Genomic DNA, 19,171 nt, shown 5'->3' on the forward strand with positions numbered 1-19,171 from the left:
GTAGAAGAACTGATCTCTGTTCCAACCAATGCGCCCAAACCACGTATCTAATCAACATTCTCATATACTGGGTATAAACGGGGGCAGCATGTAGACACTGTGCTGGTGGTTGCCGTGGTAAACATTAGTAGCTTAGTCTCAGAGAATGAGACGTCATGACCCAACCAGGCGTCAAAATGTTGGCGTCCCGATCGGTGTTGCAACAGGTCTTCATTTGCGGCCGTTGAGGCTCAAACACAACCACGGCAATTCCAAACGGGTTTAGCAATGTTTTCAAATTGCTTTGGTTTAGGGGCTTTGAAACACCACAGCAGTGGGAATGCGAAGTGCAAACGTAGCTAAAGATATTTGTTTTTAAACTAAAATGTAGCAATGTACATGTAGCTTGGGGGAGAAAGGTGAATACAGACATTCCCTGATTTGTAGTTGGATGAAATCTAACTTCTTCAGAAGTGAACAGTTGCGTCACACTGCTGGCCATATGTACACCGACACCAGGGATGCTATTAAAATTCCTCAGTCTTACTGAAAGAAGCCCACATTGTAATTACAATTCTGCACATGTATTATTCTCTGAATGCCTGGGTTGTCTTAGGAACTCACCCATTTCCTTTCCTTTTTATATTTTACACATGCATTTATTTAATGCCCTAAGCACCTTCCTGTGGTCGTGGACAGGTATTGTTTAGCTTCAACTAGCAGCTAGCAGGTCGTTAGAGGGTTACTGGAAGGGAGAAGCAGATATGTTCAGCCATTTTAGATCCCTGCTTGTCTGCTATTCTCAGGTGAATGGGGCTAGCTCTTAGTCCCCATCTGGTGCTCAGAGACCTCCTAATAACCTAATTACTGAGGGGTATCTCTGCTGTTATGGCTGGATTATAGGCCCCATGGTGAACACTGGAGCACAAAATGTCTGCCAGTTACAGCCAGCTGAGTGATGTTCTTTAGATGGCAGGATGTGGTTAGTTAACTCCTATCCACCCTGCCTTGAAAAGCTCCTGTGGAGTGCCAGCATCATATCAGTCCTATATTCTGCCAAACAGGAACTGAAAATGCAGAGCTGTGGCATTTTGGACAAATAAACATTTACCCTTGTATGCCACCCAGTAGCTTGTGTCTGTTCAAGGCACATGGGGTTCTTACTGAATTTCTCTATCTTGTGAGAATTGTGTCTCCTTCATAGTCTCCCAAACCTATTTGCATGTCACTCCTGTATGTAATGGAAGTCTGGTGTTGTTCGATGAACTGATGATGACATGGGAATTATAAAACCGTCCTTTGTGTCGCTCTTTTTATTGATAATGTTGAATGTTTTGCCTGAGGACCTTCAGCTCTGTGTTGCCTGGTATGCAGCCAATCAATGCATACCTACTGTGTCAACAAGAGTAGTGCCTTTTAAATGATAAAATGTTTGTCGTTTGTACTTCACAACAATATTTTTAAAAAGTATTTTCCATTTACAAAGTATTAAAAATGTTTGTGTGGTAAAAGTTTCTGGTATTGCTTTGGGGGTCTGACATGATAAGTAGCTTAAAGCTTTTCACCCTGTCCCTTTTGCCTCTGTCTCAGGATCTTTAAAGGATTAGAATCCCCAAATCAATTTGATAAATCATTGTTATATCCCAAAACCATGTTTCTTCAGAGCTGTAAAAAGGAATGCTTGAGACGAGAGAAAACAGAACGCAATGTGCCGCATCCTCCCCTTCTGTGCAAAGTTGAAGTTGTTATGGCAACCAGAGTCTGGTCTTTTACCTGTTGCCATGGTTGAGAGACAGAGTGGTGACGTTTATTAGGCGGCAGAATGTGTCTGCCATTTTAAGTCCAGGAAATAGCTCTGGTGGGAACATTTACTATAAATGGAACACGGAAGCATTCCTCATTGACATCTTAATTTGTGATTGTTACTATCCATGCGTCAGTACTCACACAGATCATGCTTTAAGTTTGATGTACAGGTGCGTACTTGTCTAAAGTGATGGTAACTGAGGTGGATCCTGCTGGAAGATATGGGGCACTCCTGTCCTGTCTGATTTACTTAATCTCAGATGGCAGTGATACAATTCACCTCATTCCTGATATTCATGCCTCCGTCTTTCCGACAGATGTGTGATGACACAATAGTTGGATATACCTTTGAGAGGAAATGTGTCATTCTCTAGTATACGTAAAAATGAAATTAGACTGCATACACATTTGCTATTGCCAGCCCCATCCCTTACTGCATCCTTGCCTTCAATACACATTTATAGACTCATGAGAGACTCACTCTTTTGATGCATTGACAGAGCCACATGGGTGAAGGAGCTATCTTTTCTGAGAGCAGTAGAGTGGGCAGTCGAATGAGGGAGTCGAATGAGGCATTCATGCCACGTCGTAAGGATGATTCATCTTTAGGAGTTGAGCAGTCTCCCACTAGCTGCAACAAGGGCTGGGCAATGTATAAAAACATTATATTGATATCAATATGAGGTTGGATAAGATATTGTCTTAAATTTGGGATATTGCAAGTGTTGTCTGTTCCTGGTTTTAAAGGCTACATTATAGCAAAGTAATATTATTTTCTCAACTTACCAGACTGTCCCAATGTTTCTATTATTTGCCTTTACCCACTTAGTCATTATATCCAAATTATTGATGATTTTTATCAAAAATATCATTGTGTAATATTTTGTGAAAGCCCCAATAGTCAACCCTTCAGTATCGCCGCAACATTGATATTGATGTATTTGGTCAAAAATATTGTGATATTTGATTTTCTCTATATCGGCCAGCTGTATCTGTAAACATTTAGCTTTACTGTGCTTAGGTAATTTCCCCACCCTGGTCTCTGATGAGAGCCCATGACCGTACCAGGAAAGTTGACAAACTCTAAGATTAGAAAGCTCATATCATTTCTTGTCTTGCTGGAACACAGCTGTGTTTCCCAGTAAAGCCAGATTATCACTCCCACTGGCCTGTCATGGGCATCCGACTGTCTTTATGCCCCACATCTGGCTCTGTCTCCTCATCTTTCTGTTTTTGATGCTGAGTTAACATTGAATTTGGCTGACACTGAATGACTCTGAATTAGACTGTTTTTTCATTAATAGCGACAGCAGATTGTTCCAGGAAAGAGCAATAGGGGCACTGCCTGGTAACTTAAATACCGTTTCTTAATGCCCTGGCTCCAATTTCCAGAGGCAGGGCAAAGGTGAAATTGGGCTTTATTTAGCCACCTGTCTTGCTGTATCCTCTTCAAGTGCTCAATATGGAGGCGGCTACTCCACCTGTACACCTTAACCTGTTTGAAGATCGATTTTACCTGTACTAGTTTTTAGCTACCTGAGTTTCAGTGCAATGGCAGCTGCTGTAATCATCACATATTTAACATGAGTCAGCAAGTCAGTTGCACATTTTATATTCCCATCCTGTATATGTTCTTATTTTTTATTCTTATTCTTATTATTATTATTATCATCATTATTATCATCATTATTACTATTATTTCATGTATATTGTATGTATGTATTGTATCCTAGTATTTCATTTATTTTTATATTCTATGCTGTGTGACTGATTTTGCTGCTGTAACACCATAATTTCCCTTTTTTTTGGGATCTATCTATCTATCTATCTATCTATCTATCTATCTATCTATCTATCTTAGTGTTCTGGTTTCTAAGGACACACTGTGCTTTTCTGTCAGCATGTGACCTGTGGAGGGTGATATCCAATCCGTGTCTCTCCATATCTCCTGCATTATTGATTAGTACTGAAATCCTCTGAACTCATAACGCACTCTGCCTAAGACATCTTGATGCCTCTCAAACACCCTCATGTTGAGGAGCCAGACCTTTTGGCTTTAATTTGCCAATTAGCAAAGCACAGAATTTGTATTAAAAAAAACAAATTACTGCTTTGTGGTCCACACTGGAGATTTGCTTGAACATAGTGAAATGCATAGTATATATTGTTCTTACTAAGATAAACATTCACAGTTTTTTCCTTTCATCCTGCCTTTGTTTCTATTGTTGCTAAGTTTGGATTGTTGCTAGGCCCTTAGATCACCAGTTAGTCTCTCATACCCTTTTTTTTTTTTTTACAAGCCTCTTTGTTGCTCCCTTCTCTCCACCTTCCCCCTCTGTATAGGCGGTGGAGGTATGCGTTTGTCTGTATAGCCTGAGTGAACTCTCTGCACTGGCCTCTAATGCAAGGCAGCTTTAGTCAATAAAAGTGCATTTTGTTTAAGCGGGAGATTTGTAGAACAATTGGGGTATGGATATCTACAAACATCCTATAGTCATTTCTTAATCTCCCCTCTCTTTCTGTCACACATCCAGTACTGGGTGTGGAAAGCTTGAACACTGGTCCCAGGGGTACCCACAGGCATGGTTGAGAAGGGTGACATGCCAGGCATGGCTGCAGATACAAGAAATGCCTGTGTGGGACTATAGGGAATGGCTGGGTAGTGCAGAAACAGTGTGTCCTCTTGCTTTTGCAAATAGAGGTGAAGGTGGTAAAGTGAGAGTAGTCTACATGTTTTATTATTTCAACTTTGTGTTGTTTGTCTTTTTTTAAGATTATTTTTTCAGCATTTCTAGGCCTTTATTGACAGGACAGCTGAAGAAATTGAAGGGTGAGAAAGAGGTGGAAAGACATGCAGCATAGGGTCTCAGATCGGTGTCAAACCCGGGACTGGTGTGTCGAGGAGTAAACCTCTATATATGGCGCCCGCTCGACCAACTGAGCTGTCTGGGTGCCCAATTGTTTGTCTTTTTTTGCTGTGTCATAAATGCATACGATGAATTCAGACACCAATTAAAAATGGCAGTTTGATACGTCACTGAATCATTTGACTTTTAGTTACAAATATATCACTGTTGGTTCTCTGATTGAAGAAAAGGATCTTCAGAGAGACATTATTTGACAACCAGGATTAAAAAGAAGTTGTATGTTAATCGGGTACACTTGGAGAGTTTTTTTGCAAAACAGAAATGTACTTATTTTGAGAAGGATCAGAAGAAACTTTAATATTCTCTTTAAATGAGGGATGGGAGTTTGTTTAGATGTTGATGTTTAAGCAACAACCCCCCTAACTAGTCCAAGAGTGGGAAAAGCTAGTTGGCAAGCAAAGAAAGCAAATGTGCCATAACTAGAGAACATTTTATCTAGCCAGAATACAAACTTGGGGTTCAATGGCTAGTTTGTTACAGATTCCCTGCCATAATTCAAAAGACTGCACTTTGCACTGACTTAAACTAAATACTAAATGGTGGTAGAAGGGATTGAAAAAAAAATCCTAATCCAGTAATTCAACAGATGATTAATCATAAATTAATTGAATTAATGCAGACCTTAATATGAATATGCAAAGACATGGGAGTCGTTTTCTTATATTCACATTGAATCAGATGTTAAATCAACCACATTACTAATTTTGTTCTTCCCCCACAGCTATTCTAAACCCCAAAGCCCCAAAGGAACCTGCAAAGACCTTCAGTTTCGATTACTCCTACTGGTCACATACTACGGTGAGTTTAAAATGTATTTCTTTTACATAGACCACTATATTGACCAATAACAAGGGGAAATCTAAATCTAAATCAATGTCCATTTTCTCTATCCTACAGCCAGAAGACCCCAGCTTTGCATCACAGAACCTTGTGTACAATGATATTGGCAAAGAAATGCTGGCGCATGCATTTGAAGGCTACAACGTCTGCATCTTTGCTTACGGCCAGACAGGAGCTGGCAAATCCTACACCATGATGGGCAAGCAAGAGGAGGGGCAGGAAGGAATCATTCCCATGGTTTGTTCTACAATACATCTTTCTAACTGGCAAAGATTAAGAGACTTTGCGCATTGTATTTTAAGTAATGTCTAATGCAACTTAGATCGCTGAACGTTTAACACAACCTCTGATTCAGTCTTGGTCACTGTCTACAAGAAAAGAACAGTTTTTTACCAGTTATTCAGTCATTCCCTCCTATCATACTTCTAAACCATGTCCACCTCAGACTGCCATTTTATGTATGTAACGTTGCAGTCTGAGGTAGATTTGGTACATGTATGTATTAATCCCTTTTTTGCTATTCATCCGCCCTTTCACCTCCCCACACGCTGTTAATTTGCACTAAACATCATTTTTTTCTGCCTCTCAGCTCTGTGAAGATCTATTTGAGAAAATCAATGAGGAGAACAACAAAGAGGAGCTCGCCTACTCGGTAGAGGTGAGTCGGAGACTACTTTGCCACTTGTAATCCTTCTTCTCAGCCCCTGCCTCTAACTATTGTGGTGTTGGTTGGGCTTTAATGAACCATTCTTCCAACAGTATATCTGATAATAGTCAGAATAGGGCTGGGCAGTATAGCAATATTATATTGATGTGTCTTAGATTTTGCATATAGTAATATTGTCATAAGACATAAGTGTTGTCTTTTCCTGGTTTTAAGGACCACATTTCAGTAAAGTGATATATTTTTCTGACTGTTCTAGCTGTTCTATTGGGCTTTACCCACTTAGACATTATTTCTAAGGTACTTATCTTTACTGATGATTATTTATCTAAAGACTAAGTGACATATTTTTTTAAAGCACCAATTGTCAACCCTAGAATATCGCCTTAACATAAATTTCGAGGTATTTGGTCAAGAATATCATGGTGTCTGATTTTCTCCAAATCACCCGGCCCTCAGTCAGACATCAATAACATATTGGCAATATGTATAAGCAACACTTTGTTGAACTGCCAAATTTGCAGGCAACTTAATAAATCAACTTTTCTTTTTAGGATAACAACAATTTTAACAACAATAATATCAAACAAAATCCTGAGAATATATTGTATTAAGTTGATGTGACCTGTTAATTCACCAATTCCAGCAGAAGAAAGAAGTGAACAATCTCAGAGGTTGATCGGAGAAGACCTCTCCTCCAGCAGCTGCTTCCATCTCACTCAGACTCACACTTGGTCCATTTCCACAGCTGTCTGTACCCATCGCTAACATCTTCACTGAGCGGACACGACTTAATGTAGCGGGATGGTTTTACCTCGGATAGCAGCGTGAACGCGAAGAGCACTTACTCTGACAAAACACACAGACTGACAAAACAAAAAAACTGTCTCAAAACTGTCCGTTGACTGAGTTGACTAATATTAATACTAATATATATGATTTTTGGGGGGCCTACCTAAGTTAAATTATACACCTTTTTTTCAGCCTGGAAAACAAATTGATTAAACAGATGAATTTGTGTGTGTTACTTTTCTGTATTGTTCACTGTGCAATCTTAAGTGATAATTTACCTTTGCAATTGTTTCTAGGTCAGTTACATGGAGATCTACTGTGAGAGGGTGCGGGATTTGCTAAACCCTAAGAACAAAGGGAATTTGCGAGTGCGGGAGCATCCATTACTGGGCCCCTACGTGGAGGACCTGTCCAAGCTAGCTGTCACCTCCTACACAGACATCGCTGACCTCATGGATGCAGGCAACAAGGCCAGGTCAGTCGGGCTCGGGTTCATGGGAAGGATGGGTTGAGATAGTGAGGGTGATAGCTGTGATGATGTGATAATCCACGTCTTCAGAAGAATACATTAATTAATTAAAATTTATTAAAAATTAATTAACTGAAAATTGGCAGCAAGATAACAATAATTTGGAATCAGGACAACTTCTGATCATGTGGATTTTTGATTGCTTGATCATCAGTGTTGGTCAAGGAACTAGTTATATTCAGGAGACTGGAACCAGAAGTTTTTCTTAAATTGCAGGGAGGATTTCTCATTTAAATGAGTGCACGTGATGCACTGTATACGTGTGTGTGTCCGTTTTACTGTGTGTATGTGCGTGTGTCACAAGAGCTCCTGCGGGGAGGACTGAACTCTGCCTTAATCTTCCTGTGCTGACTCAGAGGGCTTATTTCTGGAACATGGCGTGAAAAGCCTGTATCTCCCCTGTGACTCTCCCTCCGACTGCGCCTTGTGTATTTGTGTTTGGTGTCCTCACAATATAATTCACCTCCACCATTCAAAGTAATCCCTTAGTCTCAATTCACTCTAATAGGCGTAAAACCCAGTGATGATAGCTCAAGTAATAGCCAAGACCATAAAGTTAGAATTAATACTACTGAATCATTTAAAAATGGTTTGTTTACATTCATGTTGTGTTTTTTAAAAATCTCCTAACTATGGTTGTATGTGGTCACCTACAGAACTGTGGCCGCCACCAACATGAATGAGACCAGCAGCAGGTCCCATGCTGTTTTTACCATCGTCTTCACACAGAAGAAACATGACAGCGAAACAGATCTCTCCACAGAAAAGGTCAGAGGACACTAGAAAGACAGAAACCTACTGATTCTTAGATTAGATCATTATCTATTCACACTTAACCATGTTTATAACTTATGAGTGATTCTGAGCCCATGCTGTTGTTGATGCATGTCTTCATACTGGATTTTACAGCACATTTATTTAGTTTGCTCTAAACTTGGGCTAAAATGTTTCCTATGGTCCTCTTAGTCGGTGGTGACCGCCATTTTAGTTTTGCACTTTAGCATTTCCTCTGAATGTGGCAAAGACAAAGACCACTGTGTTATTGTAACACAATGCCCATTGTATTTAGCCACTCCATTACATTTTACTGCCTCGCTGCATCTCACTTGACAGTAATGTTTTAATGTTTATGATGGTTTACACTTTTTTGAAAACATCATGAACTTTGTATTCGGTTGTCAGTGCTGTCATAGTTTCAGTAATATTCTCATTATCTTTCAGTTTGTTATCATTCTAACGTAAACTATTAATAAGTTAAATACATTTACTTCCTCTTCAGGTCAGTAAAATTAGTCTGGTAGACTTGGCAGGGAGTGAACGAGCAGATTCCACTGGAGCTAAAGGCACCAGGCTAAAGGTACGACTCCCTTTATCACTGACAACATTAGCGAACATTTGACTTGTATTGCCCTGATGGTACTTTAATAATATTCTTTTCGTCTATGGCTGCAGGAAGGAGCAAACATCAACAAATCTCTCACCACGTTAGGAAAGGTTATCTCTGCCTTGGCTGAAGTGGTATGTGTTTCTGTTTATTAATGTATTTTCTCTCCTCCTTTTCGTCCTTTCCTCTTACCCTTTACAACTTGACCTCTCATGGAAATAATGTTTTTAGCCTGGCATGCGGTAATATCTGCCCTTATATTTTCTCTTGTCTTGTCCTTGTAATGCTTGCCCACACAGGATAACTGTACTATCAAGGTAAACCCTTTGACAGCTCAAGCACTAACCTCCAATTCCTTCCATGAGGCAGATTCGACAGCCTTTTGACATTTGCAATTGTGAAGTTGTACTGTGCAGCACAGTGTTCTGTCATCACCATTTTATCAAGTGCTGTACTTTTAGGCACCACGGACAGTAAAATCCACCATCCTTGCATCAGAGCAAAAGCTAATCAAGTCAGCCTTCTACTCATTTTAAAATAACTCGTATCCATTATATATAATGTGTTTGTCATGGTACATCATACTATTGCTCAGTCTCAACTGCCATCCTTAATTGTAGTGTTGAACAGTCTTCCATCATTGTCAGTTTTATTTCTTCCTGCCAAATAAATGTTTGTTTATTGCAGAGCAAGAAGAAGAAGAAGTCGGACTTCATCCCGTACAGAGACTCTGTTCTGACATGGCTGCTGAGGGAGAACCTCGGTAGGAACATTACAATCACTTGCTAAATATCCTTTACTGGTGAAATTGATGTCTGTAAGCTAGCTGTGTAGCAAAATCCTTATTCCTGGACAGCAAGACAAATTTACCCATCTGTAACCTGTAATATGAAGTGGGGATTCAAAAAAATGACTGGAGCTAGTGTACATTACTCTCTGCCAATTTAAGAAGAACACTGTCAGCAAACTGTATTTCACCCTAACTAGACAAGCACACACATCTCCTCTTTAGATTTGTACAGAGGAGAGGTGTACAATGTGTATTTGACCTTAGCACACATGTAGTTTAGTCTAATAATACTGAAGTCTTATATTAGTGGAATAAGTACTGTTTTCTTATGTGCTGAGCATTTGTACTGTAAAGTGCAGTTGACATGATGTTGATATAATATGTAATACTAATCAATGTTGTTTTTAAAAAAAAAAAAAGGCCTTTCACCCACATTGTCACATAATTTAGCTATTTACTGGTCTTTTGTTGTCAGGTGGAAACTCCAGAACAGCCATGGTAGCTGCCCTCAGTCCTGCAGACATCAACTATGATGAAACTCTCAGCACGCTCCGGTAAGGTTTCCATCCAGGACATAGATAATAAAGTTATTCCAGAATAATTCCGGTTAATTGTTAATCCTTAAAGGTCCCATGTTATGGTACTTTTTGGATGATTATATATATGCCTTAGTGGTCCCCTAACACCATATCTGAAGTGTCTCTTTCTCGAAATTCAGCCTATGTGCAGAATTGCAGCCACTAGAGCCAATCCCACAATGAGCTTTCCTTAGGATGTGCCATTTTTGTGTCAGTAGCTATTGATGGGGGGGAATTATATTAATGTTGAAAAACCTCATAAATAAATTTTCATGCCATAGGATCTTGAACTATGTATAACGTTTATCACTATTATGATATTTAGCTATGCTGATCGAGCTAAGAACATCAAATGCAATGCTGTCATCAATGAGGATCCCAACAATAAGCTGGTGCGTGACCTGAAGGATGAAGTGGCTCGACTGAAGGAACTGCTCCATGCTCAGGGCCTGGGAGACATCCTAGACAGTGAGTTTAATTCTATCACAGCAGGTGCTATCTGCATTCGCACAGCTTCTACCTTCTCTCTCAGTGTCTACCACACTCTAGTAACATCTTCTTTCTACTTCACTGTCTGATTTCTTTAAATCAGTCAACCTTTGTTTTCATCACCTGTATCCATGCCCAGTACATAAGTAAAATGACTTGTATCAGCTTTAAAAAAATGTTTTACCATAGTATAATACTGGTTTATTATGCCTCCTTACAGAGTAAATGTATGAAGCATGTTTTGTACGATGTATAATATGCAATACAGAACACTACATTGTTAGAATATTTAAGATTGCATACTGTACAATTATTATTATTGAATGCAAATATAAATTGACATATTTGGCAGATTTTGACTGACAACGCAAATGATAGTTTAAACTATAAACTAGTACTATATACTTGAGTTGCTGTACACAAGAGTAATGGCTCATAGCCTACTAAATTAGAGACCTAATACACCCATTAATAACTTCTAATATCTGCACTTAACAATTCATTCCATACTAGTTGTTTCCCCATTCTCGTAATGGGTGTCATCCAGCTCACTAAGAAATGTCTGTAACCTTTTCCTCCTCATTCTATTGGCGCTGACCTCTGACCCTTCTCATCTTTTCCTGCTTCCCCTCAGTTGATCCTATGGGGGATGATTGCCCAGGAAGTGGAATCAAATGTGTGTGTGTATATGTGTGGTAGTCATGAATTTGCCCTATTAATAATCGCTAACATTGCTTATGCCCCCCTTACCTGTATATTCAATCTGCTACCAGCTTTGCATGCAAATGCTAAAAAAGAAAAAGCTTAATAGGAGACTTAAAAATGCAAGGCTTCTGCAGGTGTGCTGATTTGGCGAGGGTTAGCATGCCACTAGGTTAGCATGCTTTGCGCTTGAATGTGGGGGGGGAAGCAGCTATTTAAAGGCTCAAATCAAACTGTATCACAAGTGAGTTTCTAATTTCCCTTTCAGAAACATTACTTTTTTTTCAAATAGCTTGTCTGTCTTCCCCACCCCCAAGGCACCCACAGTTTTCTTATCTGCCTTTTACTCACTTTCTCAAGCTTCTTTTCTTGACAATGGTCTTTCTGCTTTTTATTTTTTCTTTACTAACCATTTGCTGCAGGTGACAGTGCTCAAATCTTTAAAAAGTTCTCAGTTCTCAGTTCTCAAACTGAGGTTCAGAGCTACAGTCAGAAAGGTGCATGATTTTAAATTTTTAAGTAGCCACACATGAGGTGTACTGTGTGTATACGAAATTGACTAGCTGGATGTGTTATGATAGTTTATGTTGATTAGTTAGTTTGCTACTGTAGTGTGCCCTCTGCTGTATTCTCAGAAATCCCTAATAACTCCCCCTTCTTGCCCTTTTGTGCTAATGAATAAGTAAATGTTTTGTTTTAACCCTAGTTCCTGAGCCTGGGTAAAAGCAAAACTTATCAACTCCCAAATAATTTAAAGTTATAGTTCTTAGAAGGCCCAGTCTGTCTCAAAGGTCCTTGAGGCCATTATTATGACATGAGCTGCCTTACCTTTAGTGATACTGCAGAGAGAGAGAGAGAGAGAGAGAGAGAGAGAGAGAGAGAGAGAGAGAGAGAGAGAGAGAGAGAGAGAGAGAGAGAGAGAGAGAGAGAGAGAGAGAGAGAGAGAGAGAGAGAGAGAGAGAGAGAGAGAGAGAGAGAGAGAGAGAGAGAGAGAGAGAGAGACTGCGCTGAACTTTGGCAGCATGTATCAATGACCCTCATCTGTCCTCCCTTTGGACCCTCTTACAGTCTCAATCCCATCCTGTACTTGATACACTGATTAGCAGTTTTCAGCAGTTTGTCTTTAACCCTTTGACGTATAACTTGTGTCTTACATTGGTCTTCCCTCCCCTTTGTCCTTTGTCTTTCCCCATCTCTTTCTTTCCTCTCTCTCCCCTCCTATTCGATGTTTGGTTCCATCGTTTTATGTGGTTTATTTCCCCTATCTTGCCCTGGGCCTATCCCACCTTCTCTGTGTTGTGCTCTCTCCCTCTTTCTCTCCTGCTGTTGGCTCAGACCTCAAAGACATTCAGAACAATAAGCATAGATACTTGATAGCCTCAGAGAATCAACGCCCTGGCCATTTCTCCACAGCCCCTATTGGTTCCTTGACAGCCTCACCATCCTCTGGATTACTGTGCAGCCAGGGGGGCCTTCAGTCAGTCACCAGCATTCAGGAGCGGATCATGTCCACCCCTGGGGGAGAGGAGGCTATCGAAAGACTCAAGGTAAAGTTAGCCCGTGTAGACTGCAGCAGTCAAATCACACATATGTATTGTATTAAGAGAGAAGTTTAGTGACACTTGTAGTAAGAAAAATGGAGAGTCCCAAAGCTATCTGCCCACTCTGCTAAAACCCTCAACGTTTGGCTACTTTTATCTTTAACTGAAGTCCTTGACAATTTCCATTAAAACTCTACATATACACACACACTTTAAACATGGTTAAAACACATTCATAATATAAATATTGATTAATTTCATCCTCTGGCTACATATTCTCCACTTCCTGCTGTCATAAAAGTGTGTGCTACAGGAGAGGTTTCCCTTAGTTCTTGTTGATGGTTATTAAAATGATAATTTAAGCATATAATTGTTAATTAGTTGATATATATTAATAATTGTTTCTCTAATTGTGTAAGAAAATGCCACTTTTATTAAATATTTTAAAAGATCCCATAGTAGTTAAGGGCTGCAGTATTTAGTTAGATATTTAAGTAACTGTAGAAGGCGCATCCTTCCAAAACACTGACAAATCTGGGAATGACAAACAAAACGATTAGAAGTTTAAAAAAAAAAAAAAAATCATACCAACTGACGATAAGAGCCTCACCAGCACAGTTTAATATTTTTCAGTAGGTTAGATAGTAAAGTTCACATGTTAATGTCAATATGGCTGTTGTTGTAACTTTAGCCCACACGGAGCCTTTAATCAAAACACGCTTCGCTTGTCCTCACGTGGCCTCTAAGCTTTACTTCGCTCCCGCTCGCAGTAGACCTCTCACTCCGTTGATAAGGGAACACATAGCATTGCAACCAACCATGAGGAGCTGCAGTTTCCATGGCAACCATGGTGCCCAGTCTGTCTGTCATCCAATGACGTCAAGCACCAACGCAGATACGGAGGGAATCGGACCAAAATAGATCCAGTCTCATTGGCTTTAGGCTTTAATAGTGAGGAATATAGTACTTACATTCTTTGATCAATAAAGGTGCTGCAGCTATGGAAGTGATACAGAAACAAAGATTTGTACAATTCTTATCTGCTAACATCATTTGTTACTATTGTCAAACCTAATTCTTTTTGAAATTAAAATAAGATGACTATATACAGTAGTGTTATTATTGAACCTCAACAGTAACAAATGCCAGAATAAACCAATACCCAGAAGAACCGTCTCTCACTGCTTCAAAAGGATAATTAACCGTCTCAGCAGCTGTACTGGGTTACTGTTATGATATTGACTTTGTTTTGCAAGATCTTGAGCTTTGTTTGCAAGTTCTTGACTTTGACATGGAGGAAAAAAGAAAGGAAAAATAAACAAATTTCATTTAAAAAAAAAAAAAAAACATTTACTGGGAAAAACATGTTTCAGAGATCTTGACATGGTTTTGCGAGATTTTGAGTTTTATTTGCAAGATCTTGACTCGAGAGGGAAAATACAAAGGGAAAAAAAACATCTTGACTTTCAAACTAGAGCTCTCAAGTTCAGCGTTTGTCCCCAGTACATGTACCCCCCCCCCCCCCCCCCCCCCCCCCCCCCCCCCCCCCCAATGTCACCTTTGGGGCCCTGTAAAAACACACTAATGGTTACAGTAAGATTACTTGATTGTGTTTTCCCCACACTTTTCCTCTGGTGTTCAGGAATCAGAAAAGATTATTGCCGAGCTCAATGAAACCTGGGAAGAGAAACTGCGAAAGACAGAGGCAATCCGAATGGAGAGGTCAGTACTGGCTTCCCTACCTCTCAAGGGGGAGATATTTGTCATACGTGTGCCTCCAGCCCTCCTTTAGTTTGTCTGTGTCCTGTCAGTGTTAGAGAACCCCCTCATAGCTCTGTCCTCGTCTTTTCATCCCTTTGTGCTTTCTGTCTCACTTTCTTCCTAACCTATCTGTCTCATTTCGACTGCACTCATCTTCCCATTTCCCTTTCTTTTGCTGTCGTCACACTCTGCTGCACAAACACCCCTCTCACACCCTTTTCTCCCCCTTCATCCGCTCATCTGTGGCTGCAGACATAAACCATGTTAGTGTCTGTCCATTGAGTCTGACCAGTGCTGTTCTTTGCCTGTTGTCATTCCCAAAATCTATTACTACTGCCTAATATTTCACATCATCACTTCTCATCCTCTTATCAACATGAAGGCTCTTTGCTGAAAAATGTAGATAGTATATGTGTCCCTGTTGCAGAAATTCTTAGCAGATATGTGCAACATGCCGTCTTTTTAAGTTTTATTTCTGACAAATGTTTTTCCTCCAATACAGGGAGGCCTTGCTTGCAGAGATGGGTGTGGCAATTCGTGAAGATGGAGGCACTTTGGGGGTCTTCTCTCCTAAAAAGGTAGAACAGAAATGAGACACAAGCACAGATGCCAGGGGACTGGGTCCCATGGGTGGTGATGCACACGCTTCCACCCATCACTTCCCACTTCTGTTTCTCATGTTATCTTTTTCCATGAGAACCCTCCCTGTACCGTCACTGTTTTTTCCTCATCTTCTCACTTTATTATTTTGTCTGTCTTTCCACTCCATTACTTGCTTCCTTCAAATACTCAGCTTAGCCATGAAGGGACATTTGATGAGCAGTTTGATTGTTTTCCCATCAAGAAGGTTTGTTTAATTGAATCAGCAGATAACTTGCCTTTCCTTCACTAGATGAGTTTTAGTTTAGTCTTTTGTAGTGATTTCACGTCATAAATGTGCAGATCTTCCCTCATGGATACTGCACCTGTTGCATGTATCTGCATTTTGTGTACTACATTTACACAGTTGACTTGAATTAAGGTTTATCTTTGAATATAATACTTGGCTCTGATAAGATTATTCTAACTTTTCCTTTAGCTCCTCAGAGCTGTTAGCGCTGAGGCTTATTAAATGACAGGCGATGGGGCCTTCTGCTTACTCTCCTTACCTCTCCACCGTCATCCAATGGAGGATGTGCAACATAAAGACTTAGAGCTGCATTTGTGTACACTTGTCAGAAGAGGCACAATTGTGACAGAAACATCGATTTAATTATCTTTTAATCACTGTTCAGTTTTGATGTCACTGGATTAGCTGTGGTTTCAGAAAATTCCCCTCCTTTTAAAATGAATGCTTCTTCATGTTTAAACCCCCTTTCACCGCTTATTGATGTGGTTTCTGTTTTAGTTTTTTTGTTTTTTTAACATACGCCTTCCATTCATTTTTTTTTCTCTCCTTTCACTCACTGCCTCTCCATGGGTTAGCATTTCGTTGAGAAGCCTTGTGATCTTTTTGCAGACTTTAATGGGGTGTTTTCCCCCAAAAAGGTTGGTTGTTTGTTGGAGTAGCTGCTAGCATTATTTGTAGTGGTACTGTGATGTATCAGACTCTAGAGACGTCCGCACTGTGTCATTGTGAATAATTCACCTATCACTGACAGTTCATTATCTTTTCTAGTGTTGGTATACTTTTGGAACTGCTGAATATTGATAAAAGTAATGAAATCCGAATGTTTTTGTGGTAAACTGTCTAACTCTCATGTTTCATCTGTAGACTCCACACCTGGTTAACCTGAATGAGGATCCTCTCATGTCTGAGTGTCTGCTCTACTACATCAAAGACGGAATTACAAGGTAACCGGAGGACACTGAAATGATGCAGAGGATCTAGAAAGGTTCTGAATTTTTTACAGGCATTATCTCTAAACTACTACTTCTCTGAAAGTTTGTCTTGCTTAACATCAAAAGAGGAAAACTGAATACAGAGTCAGAGGAAACTGGCTTAATATCTGCCACTGAGGGACTGATCACAAAAGGTTGTGCTTTCTAAAGTAACTTTCCTCCCCTGTTTGTCCTTTTGGCCCCCTAAGGAGACTATTCCTGTTGAGTTTTTTTATTACAAGCGCACCTCAGGGGGACAATAATAGATGACAAAATCACAGACAACTTCTACTGCTTTAGAAGTGTTGCCTTCTAAAAGTAATGGTATAAAGGTCTGATTCAACTTCTGCTGCTGACTCTTGGACAAAATGTCTGCCAATACAATCAAAGGGCAGACTTCACTCTCTCAAACTTCTCTGATTATTTTAGGGTGGGTCAGGCTGATGCTGAAAGACGACAGGACATTGTTTTAAGTGGAGCTCACATCAAGGAAGAGCACTGCATCTTCCGCAGCGAGAAGAATGCCAATGGAAATGGTGAGGCACCATATTATGAGTTTCCTTTCCTTTGCCTTGGCGAATGTGTATTGAATATGAGAGTTGATCGCATTGTTGATAATTTTTTGCTCTAATTTAAAGTAGAGATGGTCCAATACCCTTTTCTTTGCTTCCCGGTACCGATTCTAATACCTGAACTTGCTTATCGGCCGGTACGAGTACTATTCCGATACCAGTGTGTCATATATTTTATTATTTTTTAACAACTGTGTACTGCTATCTCTCTATGGATTTGATATGATTTCTATCTTTGTTGTTAGTCAGGCTCAGGTTAAACTCTTTGTGAAACTCCAGTACTTCCTGATATCAATACCAGTGTTTTAGGCACTATCGGAGGCAATACCGGTATCAGAAAATCTCTAATTTTAAACTTTGGCAGTTGATGATACTAGGTCATAAATATCAAGAGTCAAGATTTATCTTCTGTTGCTAAAGGAAACATTTATGCCTTAAATGTTAGTAATCACTACAAACACTGGGTTAGATATTTGACATTAATATTATATTAAAACGATAATTCAACGAGTCACTGATAATTGGTTGATATGTTTCTGCTGAAGTTATCGTCATGCTGGTGCCCTGCGAGGGATCGGAAACCTACGTCAACGGCAAGCGCGTTGAGGATTCAATCCAGCTTCGTTCGGGTATCTAATTTTTTTTAAATAATGTTTAATTTGTAAATGTCATATTTGTATTCACTCTGTGAATCATGAGATTACTCTTTTTTTTCTAGTAACTATAGATAATTTAATTCATATAATGGGTGTTTCCCGGGGCTTCATAAATCATAGAAATACAATATAGTTCATAACACCCCTTATTATGTTAACTAAAATAAAAACATTGTCAAACAAAAGTTGGAACTTGGAGAAGGAACAATGTCTTTTCTAATGTCATGCTTCCATGTTTATTTCTTTCCCATCTTCTGTCAGGTAACCGTATCATTATGGGAAAGAACCACGTGTTCCGGTTCAACCACCCAGAACAGGCCCGAGCTGAAAGGGAGAAAACGCCAACTGCCGAAACCCCTGTGGAGCCGGTGGATTGGACCTTTGCTCAGAGAGAGCTTCTGGAGAAGCAGGGTATTGACATGAAGCAAGAGATGGAGAAAAGGTGCACAATCTATCCTGTTGGCTATAATTAAATACACTTTTAATAGTGTCTGACTTACACTATATTATGAATTATTTGATGTATTTCACAATATATTTTACTTATTTATGTAGGCTCACTGAGATGGAAATCTTGTACAAAAAGGAGAAAGAAGAAGCAGACCAACTTCTGGAGCAACAACGACTGGTGAGTTCAAATAAGCTGGAATTTAATCAAACCCACTTTGTGAATTTAATGGATTCAGTCTGTAAATCATCTTGTTTGAAGTTGTAGACAAGTAAGTACTAATAACAGAGTGGGTTTAATATATATTAAGCCATAACTTATGTCAGGCTTTTAGAAAGTTAGTTATAATTAAAGGCAGCTGGTAGAATCTGCTTATTTGTGATATTTTGTGCGTGATTTTGAGTCAAATGACATGGAAGTGGTATTCAAAGTTAAAGCATGGTTTTCCTTTCGGTCAATTACAATTGAAAAGCTAGTTTTTAGTTTTTTGGATGATAGTTTCATTTGGTCCATTTAAATCTTACTAGTACTAATTTTCACTCTGACACTTTAGAGTTGTGTGAATCACACTTTAACTCCTGGCGCATGTCTGTTCTTTTTGCATGGAAGGTTTTCTGGTTTGAGACGGATGAGCTTTTACGCGCCTCCCTTTTTCTCTAGCAATTTGATTGAGCAAGGCTTCAATTGGAAAGTTTTCCCTTTTCCCAACCCCTGTTTTCCCTTTTTTCTTGTGTCTTCTATAGTGGATCTGAATCTTGCAAAACAGCAACTTACAGCTAAAGTTGATTTGATATGACAATCAAAAATTAATTAAAAACATATTGAATATTGGTCAGTAACCCATTGGAACACA

The 19,171-nt window shown here is 39.5% G+C and overlaps 1 protein-coding gene across 18 annotated transcripts in view; it reads left to right on the forward strand.

The window, feature by feature from the left end:
- Positions 1-19,171, forward strand: part of kif1b (kinesin family member 1B) — a 63,930-nt gene that overhangs the window by 17,189 nt on the left and 27,570 nt on the right. For 7 of the 18 annotated variants that reach the window (XM_034877695.1, XM_034877697.1, XM_034877698.1 and 4 more), the window contains exons 3-22: positions 5,434-5,510; positions 5,610-5,789; positions 6,142-6,210; positions 7,305-7,483; positions 8,194-8,305; positions 8,817-8,894; positions 8,990-9,055; positions 9,221-9,238; positions 9,609-9,684; positions 10,187-10,265; positions 10,615-10,757; positions 11,413-11,454; positions 12,816-13,027; positions 14,664-14,743; positions 15,285-15,360; positions 16,536-16,615; positions 17,072-17,178; positions 17,760-17,843; positions 18,132-18,312; positions 18,426-18,498. In XM_034877695.1, the coding sequence (XP_034733586.1) occupies positions 5,434-5,510; positions 5,610-5,789; positions 6,142-6,210; positions 7,305-7,483; positions 8,194-8,305; positions 8,817-8,894; positions 8,990-9,055; positions 9,221-9,238; positions 9,609-9,684; positions 10,187-10,265; positions 10,615-10,757; positions 11,413-11,454; positions 12,816-13,027; positions 14,664-14,743; positions 15,285-15,360; positions 16,536-16,615; positions 17,072-17,178; positions 17,760-17,843; positions 18,132-18,312; positions 18,426-18,498 (2,012 nt within the window). Of the gene's footprint in view, positions 1-5,433; positions 5,511-5,609; positions 5,790-6,141; positions 6,211-7,304; positions 7,484-8,193; positions 8,306-8,816; positions 8,895-8,989; positions 9,056-9,220; positions 9,239-9,608; positions 9,685-10,186; positions 10,266-10,614; positions 10,758-11,412; positions 11,455-11,902; positions 11,978-12,815; positions 13,028-14,663; positions 14,744-15,284; positions 15,361-15,575; positions 15,630-16,244; positions 16,310-16,535; positions 16,616-17,071; positions 17,179-17,759; positions 17,844-18,131; positions 18,313-18,425; positions 18,499-19,171 lie in introns of all 18 variants that reach the window. The other 11 variants (XM_034877693.1, XM_034877694.1, XM_034877699.1 and 8 more) reach the window with 5 other exon arrangements.

This window comes from Etheostoma cragini, chromosome 7 (genome assembly GCF_013103735.1).
Source record: "Etheostoma cragini isolate CJK2018 chromosome 7, CSU_Ecrag_1.0, whole genome shotgun sequence".
Lineage (NCBI taxonomy): Eukaryota > Metazoa > Chordata > Actinopteri > Perciformes > Percidae > Etheostoma > Etheostoma cragini.